General features: G+C 36.6%; 1 protein-coding gene and 1 pseudogene across 1 annotated transcript; one reads left to right on the top strand and one right to left on the bottom strand.

The window, feature by feature from the left end:
* Window positions 1-6,888: 6,888 nt before the first annotated feature.
* Window positions 6,889-11,506, bottom strand: LOC116146968 (annotated as a pseudogene).
* Window positions 11,507-18,453: 6,947 nt separating this feature from the next.
* On the top strand, window positions 18,454-19,140 carry LOC116146966. Its single transcript, XM_031432390.1, has one exon. It carries the CDS (start codon window positions 18,454-18,456, stop codon window positions 19,138-19,140), a length of 687 nt encoding a protein of 228 aa, XP_031288250.1.
* The last annotated feature ends 2,994 nt before the right edge of the window (window positions 19,141-22,134 follow it).

Raw genomic sequence — 22,134 nt, 5'->3', positions numbered from 1 at the left:
AACCCGTCTCACCCGTTGGCAAAATGGGCCGGGCCGGACCCAATTTTCATGGGTTCACAAGGTTTGATCCGTACTCTATATTATTTACCTGGATATGGCCTGACCCGTAGATTCAGACCCGTTTTACCAGATCTAATTGTGATCGGCAAATCCACAACATATGCATCGTCATTGATCTTCTTCAATATCTGATAAGACCCATACTTCTTAGGCTGCAACTTGCTATAAGTTCCTACAGTAAACCTTTCTTTTTCATAGGAATACCATCACTTGATCTCCAACATAAAAAATTTGTTTTCCGCAATGCTGGTCCGCTGCCTTCTTGGACTTGGCATTTGCTTACTCCAATCTAGAGTTAGTTAAAGACCAGTCCGAAGCAGGCCCAGGCTTAGGCCTATTTGGGACTGGTCCCAAATGGGACCAGTCGCTCACAGACTTAGAATCGGTCCCAGACCCATGAGTAATTCTAGGACCCTGATTCTATGGGCCTAAAAAATTTCTTTCTCCCCCAACCCCGATTTTTTTTTTTATATTTTAGGGGCGAAAAAAAATTTTGTAATGGGTTTTTAGTATTTTTCAGAGGTAAAATTTATAAATTTTTTAGGGTTTGAAGAATTTTTTTTTAATAAATTTTGTAATATTTCCTTTTAACCCCTATAATTTATATTTATTTCAAAACTTATAAGGGGTTTTAGTAATTATACAAAGGACGTTTTGGGACTAGGCCTCCTAGGACCGGTACTTGAGAGGATTGGTCCTAGGACCAGGTTTTTGGGATGGGTTTTTGGACCCAGTCCCAAATGCCCACCTCTACTCCAATCTGTTTTACCTCAGCTTGTACATCCTGCCACTGATTGGCCATATTTTATGCTGCTGTGCACTAGTACCCGGAACTTTAGGCAGCTTGAATAGTCAACCAGTTAGTATTACAGTCAACCAGTTTACTTATACGTCAAATGTTGACACAAGTCTGACGGTAAAGCTATTGTAATCTGATGCCTCATACCTTAACAATACTTACCTAAGAACGATGTCGTCACAAAAGAAGTTTTTGTATATATGGTTTTTCATATTCAAAAAAGACCATAGATCAATCTATTTATGGTATCTATGACTACCATTAGGATACTTATGTAACCCAAGTCCATAAATATTATCGCAATATTGTAATCATTCACTTACCTGTCTTGGTATGGATTTTGAGTAAAGTTAGTGATGTAACCCAGGTCCATAAATATTATCCCAATAGTGTAATCATGGTATTTTTTGTTATTTGCAGTATGTTTATGCTATAATTAAGAAAGAAATAGAGATAGATACAAGAGGTGAAAATGATAAATATAAAATGAAGATTAATAAATTTTAAGGGATAAATACAAAAGATTAAATGAATAATCAAGGGATTTGGTTTGAAATCCTTTTATTATGTTATGTTAAACTTTTTTTTTTCCCGTCGATTATGGTATCAGGGCCTAACTTGAGGACATATTAAATACATATATGATTTTGTTAGAATGTTTATATTATGAATTATAGCTTTATTTATTATGTGGTATATAGTAAAATTTCATAAATGATATCTTACACTGCGTCATTGATCCTTCTATTTTATTGTACTAAAATTATGTGATCAGATTAATCATGTTATTTATTTATTTTTACCGAATGTAGCAATTTACTTATAACTCATATATATGCATGAGATTGACTTTGTTAAAGCATGATTAATTTTCGTTGATACGAAATTTTATACTGACTAAAATGTTGAGACGTAAACAAGTGTCAACCAGAGATACTCGGTTGACCGTAGGGGGAATTGAATAAGATGGGTGCATTATTCTAGAGAATCAGCGAAGATAAATGCGTGTTAGTATTGGAAAAGTAACCCGCCCGCCCGCCCGCCCCGACCCGCGGCGGGTTACTCATTTTGGCGGGTCGGTCCTGACCCGCCCACCAACAAAGGCAGGCCAGGTTAGGCCCGCCAATTTTGGGGGATTAGCTGGCCCAACCCGACCGGCCAACCCTAACCCGCTGGGTTAGACTGCGGGTCGGGTCGGGTTAACCCCCTTTTTTGATTTTTTTTTTCGATTTTATTTTGTTTTGTTTAATTAACTTTTCAAATGAATAATTAACAATTTATAAATGAATAAATGTAATTGTTTTTAGTTAACTTCTTTTCAAATATCAATAATTAAATTAAATTAATTTTTTTTTTAACATATCAAATATTAATTCAATTTTAATACATTAAAATTGTAATATAAGAAAAATTAAATTTATTCATTTATAAAAAAATAAAATAAGAAATTACAATAATTATTGCCTCGTTAAAAATCTCACCAAGAAAAACTCAATAGGACAAAAACTTGGTAAGGAAAAAAGAGTGCAATAATTGACAATTAATTTACAAGTTACAATTTACAAAACAACTAATTTTGGGGTTGACTAGGACCTCCCTCATCCGTATCGTCTATATTACAGAATTGAAATGATTCTATTAAAGTATCGTTGATAACCTCGTATTGATCTTGATGGCGCGACCGTTCCCAATCTCGAAGACATGTGAGGACTTCAATCATTTTTTGTGAAAGTTTAGTCCTCTTTTCATTTAAAATTCTTCCACTTGCACTAAATGTTTGTTCGGATGAGACGGTTGAGACAAGAACAGCAAAAACATCCAAGGCAAGTCTTGATAATACCGGAAAAATACATTTTCTGGTTTTCAAATATTCCAAGACATCAAAGTTGGCTCTTTGTTGTGGATCTATTGGTAACATTTTGGGAGTTTCCAAATATTGTTGAAGTTTGTTACTTTGTGACTGCATGGCGAACAGTAGATTCGTTGTTGTCATTGGTGCTTCTGAAGAGGAGGTTGTGCCTATGCTTCGGGTTCGGTTCCTCTTCGGCCTATTAAATGCACTCCAGGTGTAGAAGCCTTCATTTGTTTCTTCTTATGCAACTTCCCTGTGTATTTCGTGTCTTTGCGGGTTCCCATACATGTTTTCATATTGGAAATATACCTCTGCAAGACAATTTTTTACCTCTCGTATTTGATTGGCAAATGCTACGTTTTGTAAATTTTCAGTTAATGTCTCTAAACCATTTTCTAAACATTCTTGTTTAATTCTAGGATCAAATATAGCACCTAAACAATAAAGAAAATGAATGGGTTTAAAATATTTTTAAAAAAAAATTCCATTGCCTTTATTGGTTCTTTTAAAATTTCATTGTTTTTGTTTTTTGTAAATAACTCTGAAATTTTTATAATTATATGTATTACCAATGGACTAGTAGGATAATACACACCAGAAAGTTGTAAAGTGGATTGGTAAAAATTTTTAAGAAAAGAATGAAATACTTTGCTATTTGCCAATTATTTTCTACCAAATAATGAGGACCTCTATTATTTGCTACAAAATAACTAATTAAATTAGCATAAGGTAAACATGAATCAAGCATTAAATAAGTACTATTTCATCTAACATGCATGTCTAATGCAAAAGTTCTAGGAGACATATTTGATTTTATATAAGCATCTTGAAATTCAGCATTTCTTTTATTACTACCAGTAATCCAAGCTAAACAATCTATAATTCTATCAATATTTTTTTTAATTGTTTTCATACCACTTTTTACAATTAAATTGATAATGTGACATGCACAACGTTGGTAAAAAAACTTTAAATTGTTATAAAAATGATAACTACTTTGAAAAAAATCTATAGCTGTAGTATTAGCACTTGCATTATCTAAAGTTAAACTTATCACTTTAGTAACAATATTATAATCTTCTAAAACTTCAACAATTTTATTATAAATTTGTTGACCACTATGATCTATATCCATTAATCTAAATCCTAATAAAGATTTATTTAATTTACATTCGTTATCAAAATAATGACTAGTCACATAAATATAATCTTGTTTAGCTCTATCACTCTAAATATCAGCAGTTATAGCCACACTAACATGACAAGTATGTATTTTATTTTTTAATTCTAATTTCATTTTCCTAAACAATTTTATTAAATCATTTCTAGTTGCAGTTTTAGAATAACTTTTAAATCCCGGAAAAAATGAATTTTTAATAAATCTTTCAAAATATTTATCTTCAGCCATATTAATAGGTTGATCAGTTGCAGCAATATATAAAGCTAATTGTTCCCTATATACATCAGAATTATAACGCCAAGTAGTACCCATATTAGTTATTTGAGTTTGATTTGTTTCTCTATTTCCATGTTGAGCAATATGTTTATTAGCATGCCTTTTTAAAGTACTAGTACCATTACCTGAATCAACTTTATAAACATTTCCACAATACTTGCATCTTGCTTTCTTCACTTGAACTCCATTTTCTGCCTTGTAAAACTTATTGAAATGCATCCAAACGTCTAATGTGTGTTCGTCGTCGCTTTCGACAGTAGTTGATGAACCCCGCTTCAGCTTGAGATGAAGTTGGATAAGGACGACTTCTAGAACCACCGAGGGCTGTAAGTGTAGCAGCATCGGGACGAATCGGGGGCATATTTTGAGGTGTATCGGATTCTGAAACTGGGAAAGTGGGACTACTTGAATCTCCTCCTACATTCATGCTAGTAAATTCAGCGGGACTGGGACTAGGACTAGGATAATAGTTTCCTTCCTCATTGAAATTGATGAAAGACAAATATCTATCCATTGTAGTTGAAAAAAAAAAATTGATGTAGAAGAAATAAAAAATTAAAGAAGGAGAATTGGAATATGGAAAATTGGAAACATGAATTGAAAATTGCAAAAACTAATAAAAATTAAAATAAGAGCAAATTGATAACAAAGAGAATAAGAGATTAAGAGAATAATTGAGAGATTTCAATAAAGATTAGAGATTAGAGAGAATGGGAGAATTTGAGTTGTGAGAAAATATGAGAGTTTAGGACCAATTTATAGAAAAAATTGGGCAAAGAAAATGATAAAAAAGACCCTTCCAATTGCTATAAAACGACTATAGTTTAAGGGTAAAAGGGGAATTAAAAAAAAATTTAGTTTTTTTTTATTTATTTTTTTTTTGCCAACCCGGCATAAAACGACTATAGTTTAAGGGTAAAAGGGGAATTAAAAAAAAATTTAGTTTTTTTTTATTTATTTTTTTTTTGCCAACCCGGCGGGTTGGCGGTCCTTTCTCAGAAAGGACAAAACAGCAATTGGCCCGCCGGGGGGTTGCATGTGGATCGGGTTCAACCCGGCCCGCCTTATTGGCGGTCTAGGTTGAACCCTCTTTAATGCGGGTCGGGTTAGGGTTGACCAGCCTAACCCGGCCTATTTGTTCCACCTCTATACGTGTAGTCAAGACAAGATTGAAGTTGATGGTGACCTTAACTGATAGTAACAAAAAAAAAAAAAAAAAAAAGGTGAGCTTTTAAAGTGGTTCGACCGAACAAAAGATCGTGCCTATGTCCATTATTTCTTTTCAGAATGAGTGACTAAATTACAAAGACTTAAGTGGCCTAACAAAAACAAACTACCCTCTCTCGGTGTCCCTTTTTTTTTTTTTTTTTTTTATCTATCCCCCATTTTTCAAGGTTTTAACATGATATTTATGGGAGTTGTAATGGTGGTTGTTAGTGGCGGTGCATTAGCAAAATGATGGCCTGATAGATTTTGGGCGATCGAGGGCATCAGGACATTATTACGCTTAATCCTAGTCATAGCTGTAATTAACTTGAGTTTGTCGGAAAGTAGTCACTTTGTTAGGAGGAGTTGTTGCATGTACTGCACGTGGCGACCATCCGATTTGGTAGACCTGTAAGGTGTAGCGGCAAACTAATGTTCTATGGTGCATTTGAGCAACCAGGCCCATAAATTAATGCATAAACTTCCTAATTACTATTCTACTTACGTGGATTTGACTTGACAAACTAATGTTCTTTATAGTTCATGCATTAATTTATGGGCCTACATTAATTACTAACGACTTACCTAGATTTGACTAATAAGTTTCTCATGGTAGGAAGTTCATGAGATTAGGGTTGTCAGATGAGTTAAGTAGCTCGCGAGCCGGCTCGACTCATTTAAAGCTCATCTAAGGCTGGACTCGGCTTTTATCGAGTAAGCTCGACTTGAGCTCAAGGTGTACAACGTGATGTGAATCCCGCCAAGAATAATGAGATCCGACAACAAAAAAAAGAACCCAAGATCATTCTATAATCAGAATTGGATGACAGAGCTCGACCCGTTGTTTACGACAAAAAAGAACCTCGGTATATATGATCTCAACCTGTTGTTTATTGCGAAACAAGAACCTCGGTATAAGGAAGACGCCACAAACGGTGGTAGAAATCCGTTTGATAAGTCGTTGTTGAACGCCATGGGAATATCCCGATAAGTTCGAATAGTCCTTCAAAGAACTGCAGAGAAAATGCTCTAACGAATTTTTGAATAATGATCTACCCTTTTCATTGATTAGATGCAAATCTAAAAGGCTGGCGATTACAAGGAAAATTCCTAAAATAGTTATCCTAATTGAGGCTAAAATCTGGTAAAGAAATAACACTTACTTGCCTTAAAGAAAAAAGAAAATCAGCCCTTTAATTGGCTGATCACATGCCTAAAATAGAAAAGGAAAGTGGGGAGCTTTAAATGGTTGTGTTATTAGCCATTCACGCCTATAAAAGCAATAAAAAATAAAAGGAAAGTAAATGGCATGCAAGCCTTATAATCAGACCCAAAAAAAGGAGTATTCTTCAACATGCCAATTTAAGCTTAGCCTTGGCTAGATTCTTCTAGAACTTGAATCATATTGATGAATCTTTGTTGCTCACGTGGAATATGCTCAATGGGCCTCCATGAATTTGCTTGAGTTCATGCCTCTTGAATCAGTCCGTTGAGTACATCTTTAAACTTCCTTGCTCATGCTCTCGTAACCAGCCCAATTGGGACTTGAACTAGATCCCTTGAAGTTGTGCTATGATTTGCATCATTCCTCTTCTCTTGAAAAGGATTTTCCCTCAAATCATCACCTACATCAAAATGACTCAAATCAGTAACATTAAAAGTAGCACTTACATTGTACTCACCAGCTGAATGTAGCTTGTAAGCATTGTCATTGATGCGTTCTTGGACTTGGAAAGGACCATCTCCTCTTGGAAGCAATTTGGAACATCTTTGCGCCGGAAATCTCTCTTTTCTCATATGCAACCAAACCCAATCTCCGGGTTCAAAAAGCAGCTTGTGACGCCCCTTATTGCCTTGTTTTGCATACTACTCCATTCTTCGCTCAATGTTGAGTCTTGCTTTCTCATGAATCTGCTTGACAAAGTCAGCTTTCTTTTTGCCATCTAAATTAACATGCTCAGTCAAAGGTAAAGGAGATAAATCCAATGGAGTTAAAGGATTAAATCCATACATAATTTCAAATTGTGAAAATTTAGTAGCTGAATGAACAGATCTGTTATAAGCAAACTCAACATGTGGTAAACATTCTTCCCATGCTTTGATGTTCTTTTTAATGATTGCCCTCAATAAAGTAGACAAAGTCCTATTTACTACTTCAGTTTGACCATCAGTTTGTGGATGACAATTAGTAGAAAACAATAGCTTAGTACCTAGCTTACACCACAAAGTCTTCCAAAAATAGCTCAAGAACTTAGAATCTCTATCCAAAACAATTGTTCTAGGCATGCCATGTAATCTCACAATCTCTCTAAAGAACAAATCAGCAACATGCGAGACATCATCCGTTTTGTGACATGGAATAAAGTGTGCCATCTTAGAAAATCTATCCACAACCACAAAAATTGAATCTCTCCCACGTTTAGTCTTAGGCAATCCTAACACAAAGTCCACTAAAATATCAATCCAAGGCTCACTAGAAATTGTAAAGGAGTATACAAACCGTTGGACCACACTCTGGATTTAGCTTGCCTACATGTGACACATCTACCACAAATTCTCTCAACATTTCTTTTCATGTGAGGCCAATAGAAATGTTCTTGCAAAATAGCTAAAGTCTTTGCAACTCCAAAATGTCCCATTAATACCTCAACATGAGATTCCTATACTAACAACTCCCTCAAGGAACAATTAGGCACACATAACTTATTCTCTTGAAACAGGAATCCATCAAGCCTAAAGAACTTACCACAAGAGGTCTCACAAGCCCGGTATTCCTCACAAAATTCGTGGTCATCAGCGTATAAATTTTTAATGTGCTCAAAACCAAGCAATTTTGCATCAAGTGTGGAGAGTAATGCATACCTGCGAGAAAGTGCATCGATGACCACATTCTCCTTACCTTGCTTATACCAGATGACGTATGGAAACATCTCAATGAACTCCACCTAATGCGCATGCCTTTTGTTTAGCTTGTGTTGGCCCTTCAAGTGTTTCAAATACTCATGATCAGTGTGAATCACAAATTCCTTAGGCCATAGATAGTGTTGCCACATCTCTAAAGCCCAAACCAATGCATACAACTCTTTATCGCAAGTTGGGTAGTTTACGGCTGCCTCGTTTAGTTTCTCGCTGAAGTAAGTAATTGGCTGTCCTTCTTGCATAAGAACTGCGCCTATGCCAATACTTGAAGCATCACATTCAATCTCAAACATTTTTGAAAAGTTAGGTAAAGACAATAAGGGAGCGTTGGTCAGCTTCTCTTTGATTAATTGAAACGTCTTCTCTTGTTCTTCTCCCCATCTAAATCCAACGTTCTTCTTGATCACTTCGGTAAGTGGTACGGCTATGCTATTAAAGTCCTTCATGAACCGCCAATAAAAACTAACAAGTCCATGAAAACTACGAACATTACCTACACTTGTGGGACTAGGCCACTCTTGGATTGCACATACCTTCTCTTCATCAACCTGTATACCTTGTGCACTAACAACAAATCCCAGAAATACAAGCTTATTGGTGTAAAAAGTACACTTCTTTAGATTAGCAAACAACTTTTCTTTCCTAAGCACATCTAAAACAGATTTCAAATGTACTACATGATCGTCCACGTTTGTGCTATAAATGAGTATATCATCAAAGTAGACAACAACAAATTTGCCTATAAATGCACGTAAAACATGATTCATAAGTCTCATAAAGGTGCTCGGAGCATTAGTCAATCTAAAAGGCATAACTAACCATTCATACAAACCATATTTTGTTTTAAAGACAGTTTTCCATTCATCTCCTTATTTTATTCTAATATGATGATAACCACTTTTTAAATCAATTTTAGAAAATACACAAGAACCATGTAGCTCATCTAACATATCATCTAAGCGAGGAATAGGATGATGATACTTGACCGTTATGTTGTTGATGACCCGGCAATCAACGCACATTCTCCACGTCCCATCTTTCTTAGGTACAAGTAAAACCGGAATGGCGCATGGACTCATGCTCTCCCTCATGTGCCCTTTCTCCAACAACTCACTTACCTGCCGTTGAAGCTCCTTTGTCTCCTCGGGATTGCTCTTATAGGCTGGTTAGTTTGGAATTGTCACATCGGGAACAAAATCAATTTGATGTTCAATCCCTCGAATTGGAGGTAACCCATGTGGTGTTTCCTCGGGAAAGCATCCTTATACTCTTGCATTGAAGAAACAACAAAACTAGGCAAAGCAAGGTCAAGTTCATTAATGTTTAGAAATGCCTCTTTATACAAAAGTACAATCATAGGCTGATTTGAAAACATTGCTCGCTTAATTTCACTCACTTTTGCATAGAAATTCTTTTGTTTTCTCTCTGACTCAATGGCCGAATTTTGATTTTCTTTTTCACTCTCATTTTTCTCGGCCTCTCTCTGATTTTCACTCTTTTTCTTTTGTTCACTCTCTTTTTTTAATCACTCTCTTTTTGCAATCTCACTTCATCCTCGTATACTTGCTGCGATATCAATGGTACAAGAGTGATTGATCGTTGATTAAGTATAAAGGAGTATTTGTTCGTAAAGCCATCATGTTTCACATGCCTATCAAACTGTCATGGACGCCCTAGCAATAAGTGTCCTGCTTGCATCGGTACTATATCACACAACACTTTATCTTCGTATTTATCGATTCGAAATGCAACTAACACCTGCTTGTTCACGCTTATCTCACCACTTATCATTTAACCATTGCAACTTGTACAGTCTATGATTCTTCAACACGGGTAGTCTCAATTTTTCCACCATAATTGTGCTTGCAACATTAGTACAGCTACCACCATCAATAATCACACTACATACCTTGTCTTTGACATAGCACCTAGTGTGAAAGATGTTCTCCCACTGCACTTCATAAGCTCTTTTTACTTGCAAGCTCAATACTCTCCTCGCCACCAATGTCAATGCATCAAGGGCTAATATTCCTCCTCGGAAACATCCTCCAATTGTGGCATGTCGTCGGTGTTGGAATCTTCATTGTCGGTCACAATTTCACCATTGTCTTGCAACACCATGACCTGCTTGTTTGGACATTGACTTGCTATGTGTCCCCTGCCCTGACATTTAAAACATTTAATGTCATGATTCTTAGAGGTAGAAGTGCCGGTTTTACCTTGAGGAACGTGGCTGGTGTTTGCGGACTTGGGCTCATATTTGGACGTTTATGACTTGTCCATCTGCTTGATATAACTCAGTTTCCAAGAGGTAGAACTAGAGTTATGGGCTGCACGTGACCCATCCCCCCCCCCCCCCCCCCCCCCCCCCCCCCCCCCCCCCCCCCCCCCCCCCCCCCCCCCCCCCCCCCCCCCCTCTTGAGTTGTTGCTCCACTTCGATGGCCATGTGCACCATATCTTCCAACTCCACATAATGTTGCATCTCTACTTTATCTTGGATTTCTCGATTTAATCCAAGTAAAAACCTAGCCATTGTAGCCTCTCGAATCTCGATCTTCCTCTACATTAGCTCGAATCATAGCAATCTTCATCTCCTTGTAGTAATCCTCTACGCTTCGGCTTCCCTGTCTAAGACCTTGTAGCTTTTTGTACAACTCTCGGTAGTAGTAGCTTAGAGCAAACCACTTTCTCATCACCGTTTTCATCTCCTCCCCATGTCTCTATTGGTCATTCTCTATTCCGTCTCCTGTTTATAACAAACTGATCCCACCAAATAATAGCATAGTCAGAAAATTCAATCACAACTAATTTTACCTTTTTTGCTTCGGAATAGTTGTGGTAGTCAAATACGAACTCCATCTTCTTCTCCCACTCAAGGTATGCTTCAGGATCGGATCTACCTTGAAATGATGGAATCTTCATCTTAATACCACCCAAGTTGTTATCTTCCTGATTCCTAGCTTCTCTAAACCGCCCTCCATGTCTCCTATTACCAATAACAGAATCCCAATCATCTTCTTCATCAAAACCAACCCTATAAGGCTGTTCATCTTCAACCCTCACTTCCCTCAGTTGAGCTTTTTCCCTTCTACGCACATTAGGGGCGTTTTGTGGTTGCTTCTCACGTGTACTCTCCATCTGGTCTATCCGTTCTTGAACCTGCTCCAGTTTCAACTTGATGACATGCCTCATCTCACTCATCATGGCCTCCATAAACACTTTCGAGTCAGCCAGTTCCGTAGCATCTTTGGCAATGCTCTTAGCATTGTTGTGAGAGATGATTGCTGCAAAGCAAAGTTAGAAAGAAAAGACCTCACAATTCTCTCCCTTACGTGTTTACACTCAAGAATGTGAATCACTCTACACTCATGTTTCACTAAAAAAAAAAATACGTGGCTTTTAACCCTCTAATGTTCTCACCACTCTTGCCTTTTTCCACTCGATAATTCTCTTTCAGTTCTTTTGAAACTAAACAAACAATACTCAAAATTTCCAATAACAATTCACCAAGAACTCATCAAAGAATTTAAGGTTTTAAAAGCAAGAATACAAGGAACACGAATCGGATTAGATTTTTGGAAGTACAATATGAAAAATTTCCACAAAAAAAAAAAAAAAAAAAAAAAATTGATTTTGGGATGAGGTGATTTTCGGGCTTATTGGAACCAAAATGGATGAAAACAAAAAATTATATTTTTTGGACTCCTTTATGTCTTTTTTTTTTTTTTTTTTTTTAATGATCAGTAATTGTCTTTTGGTAATAACATAATAATATTTTGAAATAAACTAGAACAAACAAAATATGAGTGGAATAAGGTAAAGGAAATTCAGCTAAACTAGGGTACGTGAACTGAATTTGGAAATTAAAAGAACACAGAATAAAGAAAAAAAAAAAAAAAAGGTTTTAAGAGATAGGCAAACCTGAACTAATACCAAATGATGTGAATCTCGCTAAGAATAACGAGATCCAACAACAAAAAAAAAGAATCCAAGATTGTTCTACGATCAAAATTGGATGACAGACCTCGACCCGTTGTTTACGACGAACAAGAATCTCGGTATATATGACCTCAACCCATTGTTTATTGCGAAACAAGAACCTCGGTATAAAGAAGACGCCACAAATGGTGGTGGAAATCCGTTTGATAAGTCGTTGGTGAACACCACGGGAAAATCCCGATAAGTTCGAATAGTCCTTCAAAGAACTGTAGAGAAAATGCTCTCACGAATTTCTAAATAATGATCTACCTTTTTCATTGATTAGACGCAAAATTAAAAGGTTGGCCATTACAAGGAAAATTCCTAAAATAGTTATCCTAATTTAGGCTAAAATCTGGTAAAGAAATAACTCTTACTTGCCTAAAAGAAAAGAAAAGAAAAGAAAAAAAAAAAAACAATCAGCCCTTCAATTGGCTGATCACATGCCCAAAATAGAAAAGGAAAGTGGGGAACTTTAAATGGCTGCATTATCAGCCATACACACCCATAAAAGGAAAGTAAATGGCATGCAAGCCTTACAATCAAACCCAAAAAAATGAGTATTCTTAAACATGCCAATTTAAGCTTAACCTTGGCCAGATTCTTCTAGAACTTGAATCATGTTGATGAATCTTTGTTGCTCATGTGGATCATGCTTAATGGGCCTCCATGAATTTGCTTGAGTCCATGCCTCTTGAATCAATTAATTAAGTACATCCTTAAACTTCCTTGCTCGTGCTCTTGTAACCAGTCGAATTGAGACTTGAATTAGATCCCTTGAAGTTATGCTATGATGAGCTTCAATGACAGGTAAATGAGTTGTTGGAGAAAGGGCACGTGAGGGAGAGCATGAGCCCATGTGTCGTTTCAGTTTTACTTGTACCTAAGAAGGACGAGACGTGGAGAATGTGCATTGATTGTCAAGCCATCAACAACACAACAGTAAAGTATCGTCATCTTATTCCTTGCTTAGATGATATGTTAGATCAGCTGCATGGTTCTTATGTATTTTCTAAGATTGATTTAAAGAGTGGTTATCATCATATTAGAATAAAAGAAGGAGATGAATGGAAAACTGCCTTTAAAACGAAATATGGTTTGTATGAATGGTTAGTTATGCCTTTTGGATTGACTAATGCCCCAAGCACCTTTATGAGACTTATGAATCATGTTTTACGTGCATTTATAGGTAGATTTGTTGTTGTCTACTTTGATGATATACTCATTTATAGCACAAATGTGGACGATCATGTAGTACATTTGAAATTTGTTTTAGATGTGCTTAGGAAATAAAAGTTGTTTGCTAATCTAAAGAAGTGTACTTTTTACACCGATAAGCTTGTATTTCTGGGATTTGTTGTTAGTGCACAAGGTATACAGGTTGATGAAGAGAAGGTATGTGCAATCCAAGAGTGGTCGAGTCCCACAAGTGTAGGTAATGTTCGTAGTTTTCATGGACTTGTTAGTTTTTACTGGCAGTTCATGAAGGACTTTAATAGCATAGCCGCACCACTTACCGAAGTGATCAAGAAGAACATTGAATTTAGATGGGGAGAAGAACAAGAGAAAGTGTTTCAATTAATCAAAGAGAAGCTAACAAACGTCCCCTTATTGTCTTTACCTAACTTTTCAAAAACGTTTGAGATTGAATGTGATGCTTCAAGTATTGGTATAGGCGTAGTTCTTATGCAGGAAGGACGACCAATTGCTTACTTCAACGAGAAATTAAGCGAGGCAGCCTTAAACTACCCAACTTGTGATAAGGAGTTGTATGCATTGGTTCGAGCTTTAGAGACGTGGCAACACTACCTATGGCCTAAGGAATTTGTGATTCACACCGATCATGAGTATTTGAAACACTTGAAGGGCTAACACAAGCTAAACAAAAGGCATGCGCATTGGGTATTGTTGTAAAACCCCATTCTAATCATATATATATTCGCTTTGGTTTTGTTTATAAGGAGGGACTTTTCTTTCAAATTTTAAAGTTTGGTTAGTGATGAAAACGAAGAAATGGAAGCTGTTGGGTTTGCATGTAACAAGGGCACAAAATTTGGACATTTTCGTAAAGAAAAGCTTAGGTGGCGGGGTTAGATTGAAATTTAGAATTTTTGGGGGGCATATTATAATTTCAGAAAAAAAATTTGGTTTAAAAGAAGAAGAAAACTGGGCAGTTCGCCCAAAAGAAGAAAAAGAAAAAAAAAAAACAGAGAAGAAGAGAGAGGGAGAAGAAGAAGAAGAGAGGAGAGAAAGGAGAGAAGAAAGAAAGGAAAGGAGAAAGAGAGAAAGATAAGAGAGAAAAGATAGAAGAGAGGATAGAAAGAAAGAAAGAAAGAAGAAAAGAAGAAAAAGGAGAAGAGAGGAGAATGGATTTCGGCTGAAAATGGTAGAGTGAGAGAGAAGAGTGGAGGAGAGTGTAGGGAGCTTCGGCTGAGTTAGAATTGTGAGTGGAAAACGCATTAAATCCTTTTCTAAAGTTTGCATTTTTCAAGTTGCATGTTACTTGATGTTTATTGTTTCAAGCATTTAAAAGTTATGTTTAAATTGATTATTTGGAATATTGTTTGTACCATAGAGATGAGTTGTGGATGTTGTTGATTGAAGAGTAGATGGAGAAAGGTTATAAAATAGGCATAATTAGAAATGTTGAACTTGGATGCATGTGTGCTTTTATGCATATACATAATGTTTGTGAATAGAAAAGAAATTAGGGAAATTGTATGTTGGATATGGTGGCTGATATTGTGGTTAACGAAATTGGAGATTTAATGCAATAGTTTTATACGGGTAGAGCAATATGTTGATCCTAAAGAACCAAGAGTTATTAAAGTATGTTTTTGGTTATAAAAGTTATGCTGTGAATTCTGACAGCCTAAACTTCTGAAAATTCTTTTATGAGAACTTAAAGAATTGCTGTAAATTATGCTTCTAAAGACGTTTTCTATAAATCATGCTACAACATCAACTGTTTTCATAAACTAATGAAACTATCCATCAGATACTGAAAACTAAAACTATTAACTGATACTGAAAACTGTAGGCTGGTATCTGAAAACTTTAAACTGATATCCTGTTTCGAAACAGTAAACCGATACTAAAGGTTTCTCACACAACTAGTACCCTGGGGAAAAAATCTCGATACCTGGTGGGCATCCCACCACAGGCAGAGCTGGGAAATACATCTCAATACCCGGCAAGATCTATCATCGCGCGGGAGAGCCTGAAGAAAACCTCTCAATACCTGGCGGACAAACTCAACGCCAGGCAGAGCACTAAATATCTCAATACGCATGCGCAGGCCTGAAGACCAAATATCTCAATACCCAGCGGAATCCTGCATCGCGTGGGCAGAACCTGAAAACTGGGGGATGGGTACTTCTAGGGTGGTTTTAACACCATAACAATCTCATGCATAATCTCAAGTAACATGTAAGTCAAGAGCATATTTCGTAAGTGCTTAAATCAACATATAGACATAATATTCAAAAATCACTCCAGGGGTGAAACTGAAAATTTGCAAACATGTTTAAAACTGACAGTTTAACCCAGATTAAAAATTACTTTCAATATCACATTTCCATAGCATATGTCCATCACTAATCATAAGATATAACCACATTTCATATAAAAGTAATCATGCCAAATCGTATGAATTCCATGCAAAATGGGGGTAGAATGCAAGTTTTAAACATACTTTCAAAACTGACAGAATGCACCCCTCTTCTTTTTCTTTTTACCAAGAACCATCTACCAACATCACGTCCTCAACCCGTATACAATTCAACCAATTCTCTATCTCTCAACAGCAACATTATTCATATAGCATGAATACATATAAATCCTATATACCAAACTTCATCAAAACATTTAAAATAAAATCACAAATTAACATTCAAGCATGGATTTAAGGTTTGGAAGAAGATTGGTTTAATCCACTCACCAAATCAAGCTATAATTTCAATGGGGCATTCAGACAAATATATGTTGATCCAGTAATATTTTAAGTCATTTCAGAATCAATAACTATTTAAAACACAATTTTCTTTCAACTCATTTAAATCTGCCAACTGTTTCCAGAATTGAGGTTACTGACTTGTAAAATTCATAACAATTCAGCCCTTAATCTAAACCTCATGAAACTCTCCAGAATTAAACTAGACACATATAGGATTCACCAGAATTTAAAATCACTCAATTTGGATAAGTATAAGTGCAGTATTTCAGTTCTGAAAAATGCATGCTCTACAGAAAACATGAAATTCCAGAATTTCATAGCAGAATTCAAAATTCAATAAAAAATCCAATACTTCGAATTTTGGGGTGAAATCAATTTTCAACCAATCTCTAATAAGTCTAAAACAAAATATCTGAAATTTAGCTTCATTTACAAACCCGAAACATATATAAAATTTTCAGAAGTTTAGGCTGTCAGAATTTCACAGCATAACTTTTTATAACCAAAAACATACTTTAATAACTCTTGGTTCTTTAGGATCAACATATATGCTCTACCCGTATAAAACTATTGCATTAAATCTCCAATTTCAGTTAACCACAATAGTCAGCCACCATATCCAACATACAATTTCCCATAATTTCTTTTCTATTCACAAACATTATGTATAGTGACGATATTAATGCTAGTTAGAGTTCATTGAGACGTTTCCATACGTCATTCGGTATAAGCAAGGTAAGGAGAATGTGATTGCCGATGCACTTTCTTGCAGGTATGCATTACTCTCCACACTTGATGCAAAATTGCTTGGTTTTAAGCACATTAAAAATTTATACGCTGATGACCACGAATTTTGTGAGGAATACCAGGCTTGTGAGAAAACCGCTTGTGGTAAGTTCTTTAGGCTTAATGGATTCCTGTTTCAAGAGAATAAGTTATGCGTGCCTAATTGTTCCTTGAGGGAGTTGTTAGTATAGGAATCTCATGGTGGGGTATTAATGGGACATTTTAGAGTTGCAAAGACTTTAGTTGTTCTGCAGGAGCACTTCTATTGGCCTCACATGAAAAGAGATGTTTAGAGAATTTGTGGTAGATGTGTCACATGTAGGCAACCTAAATCCAGAGTGCGGTCCAACGGTTTGTATACTCCTTTACCAATTCCTAGTGAGCCTTGGATTGATATTTCAATGGACTTTGTGTTAGGATTGCCTAAGACTAAACGTGGGAGAGATTCAATTTTTGTGGTTGTGGATAGATTTCCTAAGATAACACACTTTATTCCATGTCACAAAACGGATGATGTCTCGCATGTTGTTGATTTGTTCTTTAGAGAGATTGTGAGATTACATGGCATCCTAGAACAATTGTTTCGGATAGAGACACTAAGTTCTTGAGCTATTTTTGGAAGACTTTGTGGTGTAAGCTAGGTACTAAGCTATTGTTTTCTACTAATTGCAAAGACTTTAGTTGTTCTGCAGGAGCACTTCTATTGGCCTCACATGAAAAGAGATGTTGAGAGAATTTGTGGTAGATGTGTTACATGTAGGTAAGCTAAATCCAGAGTGCGGTCCAACGATTTGCATACTCCTTTACCAATTCCTAGTGAGCCTTGGATTGATATTTCAGTGGACTTTGTGTTAGGATTGCCTAAGACTAAACGTGGGAGAGATTCAATTTTTGTGGTTGTGGATAGATTTCCTAAGATAACACACTTTATTCCATGTCACAAAACGGATGATGTCTCGCATGTTGTTGATTTGTTCTTTAGAGAGATTGTGAGATTACATGGCATCCTAGAACAATTGTTTCGGATAGAGACACTAAGTTCTTGAGCTATTTTTGGAAGACTTTGTGGTGTAAGCTAGGTACTAAGCTATTGTTTTCTACTAATTGCAAAGACTTTAGTTGTTCTGCAGGAGCACTTCTATTGGCCTCACATGAAAAGAGATGTTGAGAGAATTTGTGGTAGATGTGTTACATGTAGGTAAGCTAAATCCAGAGTGCGGTCCAACGATTTGCATACTCCTTTACCAATTCCTAGTGAGCCTTGGATTGATATTTCAGTGGACTTTGTGTTAGGATTGCCTAAGACTAAACGTGGGAGAGATTCAATTTTTGTGGTTGTGGATAGATTTCCTAAGATGACACACCTTATTCCATGTCACAAAACGGATGATGTTCGCATGTTGCTGATTTGTTCTTTAGAGAAATTGTGAGATTACATGTAATGCCTAGAACAATTGTTTCGGATAAAGATACTAAGTTCTTGAGCTATTTTTGGAAGACTTTGTGGTGTAAGCTAGGTACGAAGCTATTGTTTTCTACTAATTGTCATCCACAAACTGATGGTCAAACTGAAGTAGTAAATAGGACTTTGTCTACTTTATCTCCTTTACCTTTGACTGAGCATGTTAATTTAGATGGCAAAAAGAAAGCTGACTTTGTCAAGCAGATTCATGAGAAAGCAAGACTCAACATTGAGCGAAGAATGGAGCAGTATGCAAAACAAGCCAACAAGGGGCGTCACAAGCTGCTTTTTGAACCTGGAGATTGGGTTTGGTTGCATATGAGAAAAGAGAGATTTTTGGCGCAAAGAGGTTCCAAATTGCTTCCAAGAGGAGATGGTCCTTTCCAAGTCCAAGAACACATCAATGACAACGCTTACAAGCTAGATTTAGCTGGTGAGTACAATGTAAGTGCTACTTTTAATGTTACTGATTTGAGTCATTTTGATGTAGGTGATGATTTGAGGGCAAATCCTTTTCAAGAGAAGGGGAATGATGCAAATCGTAGCACAACTTCAAGGGATCTAGTTCACGTCCCAATGGGGCTGGTTACGAGAGCACGAGGAAGGAAGTTTAAAGATGTACTCAACGGACTGATTCAAGAGGCATGGACTCAAGCAAATTCATGAAGGCCCATTGAGCATATTCCACGTGAGCAACAAAGATTCATCAATATGATTCAAGTTCTAGAAGAATCTAGCCAAGGCTAAGCTTAAATTGGCATGTTTAAGAATACTCCTTTTTTTGGGTCTGATTATAAGGCTTGCATGCCATTTACTTTCCTTCTATTTGTTTATTACTTTTATAGGCGTGAATGGCTAATAACACAACCATTTAAAGCTCCCCACTTTCCTTTTCTATTTTAGGCATGTGATCAGCCAATTAAAGGGCTGATTNCCAAAGGCACACCGCTACACTTCTTCACTATCTCTTTCCCTATTGCAACAGGTTTGGATGTTGTTAGGAACTTACATTGAAAGGGAAAAGGGTGGGCATGTGGGTTATAAAGGCTTGGGTACCCTCCCTTGGCAAGCCGGTTTTCCAAGGAGAGTTCTACCCAAGCCCATGAAAGACCCATGGCCCAGCCCAAAATTGTTGAGTTATTGGAGTAGGTTCCTATCAATTGGTATCAGAGCATGATCCTACGCCTATGTGGCAGCGCACGTGTGGCAGGCTGACCCGTGGTAGGCTGACCTTGGGCCCGAGCTGCTACCCCGATAAAGGGCATGGAGGCCCGAGGGAAAGGGGATCTGCTTAGTCACCCAAGGGTTAAAGAGGCTGACGGGGGTAAAGAGGCCGACGTGGACGTCGATTGCAGAAGCGTGGTGGAATGTTAGGATCCCACATTGAAAGGAAAAAAGGTGGGCATGCGGGTTATAAAGGCTTGGGCACCCTCCCTTGGCAAGCCAGTTTTCCAAGGAGAGTTCTACCCAAGCCCATGAAAGACCCATGGCCCAGCCCAAAATTGTTGAGTTATTGGAGTGGGTTCCTATCAGATGCTCTTCTTTCTCTTGTCCAAATGTCTGTTCTTTAAACAACAACCAACATTCATCTTCTGATAATCCTGACAAATGATGCATGGGAAGCGTTCTACTTCTCATAATTGATGCAACCTTTCTGCTTCGAGTACTGACAATAATCGAAGCACCTTTCGATCCACATGCCAACATACTTTAATCTATCCCACTTCTCTTCATCTTCACTCCATACATCATCTAGCACAAGCAAATACCTTTTCTTGTTCAATATATTTTAAAGGCGTCTCTGCAAAGGGTTTAAGTCTAGATCTTCACAAGCAGTTCTAGTTGCAGATCCAATTATAGCTTTTATGATCCTCTCCACACTAAAATCCTCTAAAATGCAAACCCAAATTCTCATCATTGTAGACCACCTGAGCAAGCGTTGTCTTCCCAAGCCCCCCAATACCAACAACAGGGTAGACCGAAATGTCATCACAACTGGCTACATGATTCACCAACTTTTCAACAATTATTTCTTTATCTTCATCTCTACCATATACGTGAGATTGAGTAGTGATGGAGCCGGTTTGGCATTCTTCTCTGACTTCAGCTCCCCTCTGTGAAACTACCTCATTCAAATGAAACTTTATCCTCTCCTCTGCAATTCCATCTAACCTCTCTCTAATCTCTTTCATCCTAATGCCAATCATGCGACAAAATAAAATAGTATCTAGACGAAGTTTGTTTAAGAGAGAAGTGTTTACCTTGTTGATACACCTTGAATTTTGGGCTTTAGACTCTAATCGAGAGACTTCTGTTGCACAATCATCCAAGATGTCATCCACCTTATAAGCTGCTTCTTTTAGCTGCTGCAGCCAATTCTGAAGCTCCTTGTCTTGCCCTTCCTTCTTTTCAGCATCTTCTAGCACAGCTTGAATAGTTGAGAGCAAGCTGGAAAGTTTTTTCATGTCTTTGTCAACACCCCAAAGCAACCTAACCTCCTTTCGGATGAGTGAGTTCAAATTCTCCAGCAAAATTTGAATAAAAGCATCAGCCATTAGCAATTACAAGTTTGAAAATCCAAAGGTCTACAAGACTTGAAGGTGTTTGGAAGTCAATATTATTCAATGACTGAAAAAAAAATAATAATAAATCAACCGAAAATCAAGTAAACATTATGCACACCACAGACAAACAAGTGAAAAAATTGATAAATTTATTACATTTTAAAACTATTTATTCATATTTCAAGTTAATTCCATCAAGTATAGCCCACATACGAAGTGCGCTTTTACGCTTTTGGTGGATCATTCTTTAAGGATTCATCTATTGTAGAAGAAAACTCCAAGCCACCAAATCCACATTCATCACCATCTAAAGCAAAAGCAGCTTTGCCCATAAGCAATTTGTTGGTTCTTGGAAGAGAAGTCCAAAAATAAGGATGAATATTTGCAATGAAGGAGACGACAAAAAACAGCCCTTCTTNTGCACACCTCATAAGAATAATCGAAATCTATACTCCACCATCAGAGAATAACTTGGAGGTAATACCTTCGATAATTATTCTCCTTACCAATTTCATTGAAAAAATGAAAAGCTTGAAGATGATATACATAACCAAGGGAGTATATTATTTAGACAAGACCTGAATTGATTCGATTCATGGAGACAATATTGAAATATTGTTGGCATGCTAAATCAAGTTGTGGCCCAAGCAAACATGATATGACACATCGTCCTAAAACCCAATAAAATATTAGTTCAGTCCATTATCAAGTTATCTAAATAAAAAAGTTTCAAAGATGATTGGGTAAGATCACTCATTCCCCTTCTAATGCTTTTAACTATATATCTTGATATTACCTTTTTTTTTTTTTCTTTTTCTTTTTTTTTTTTTTTGATAATTAAAGTGTTCATACCAATTTATGTATGTCTTAACTAATCTTCGAGGTTCATTGAACACTTCAAAGCTCAAAAAACTATGTAAACTATAACATTATTATGGTAAATGATCTTAATGTTTAAACCAAAAAATTGAAGGAAATGGGAGAGCAAACCTCCTAAACTACTAGACTTTGAATTCAAAAATTCAAAAAAAATGAATAAACCTCCTTACCGGCTAGATCGGGAGTTGACTAAACCCTACTTTCTTAACATCATATT

Source organism: Pistacia vera, unplaced genomic scaffold, assembly GCF_008641045.1.
Source record: "Pistacia vera cultivar Batoury unplaced genomic scaffold, PisVer_v2 Contig486, whole genome shotgun sequence".
NCBI classification, from domain to species: domain Eukaryota; kingdom Viridiplantae; phylum Streptophyta; class Magnoliopsida; order Sapindales; family Anacardiaceae; genus Pistacia; species Pistacia vera.
The sequence above is the reverse complement of the archived record's forward strand: the minus strand, read 5'-3'. Positions and strand labels throughout refer to the sequence as shown.

Excerpts from the sequence above, each read along its gene's own strand:
- LOC116146966 (XM_031432390.1), top strand. The coding sequence starts at position 18,454 with ATGCCTAGAACAATTGTTTCGGATAAAGATACTAAGTTCTTGAGCTAT.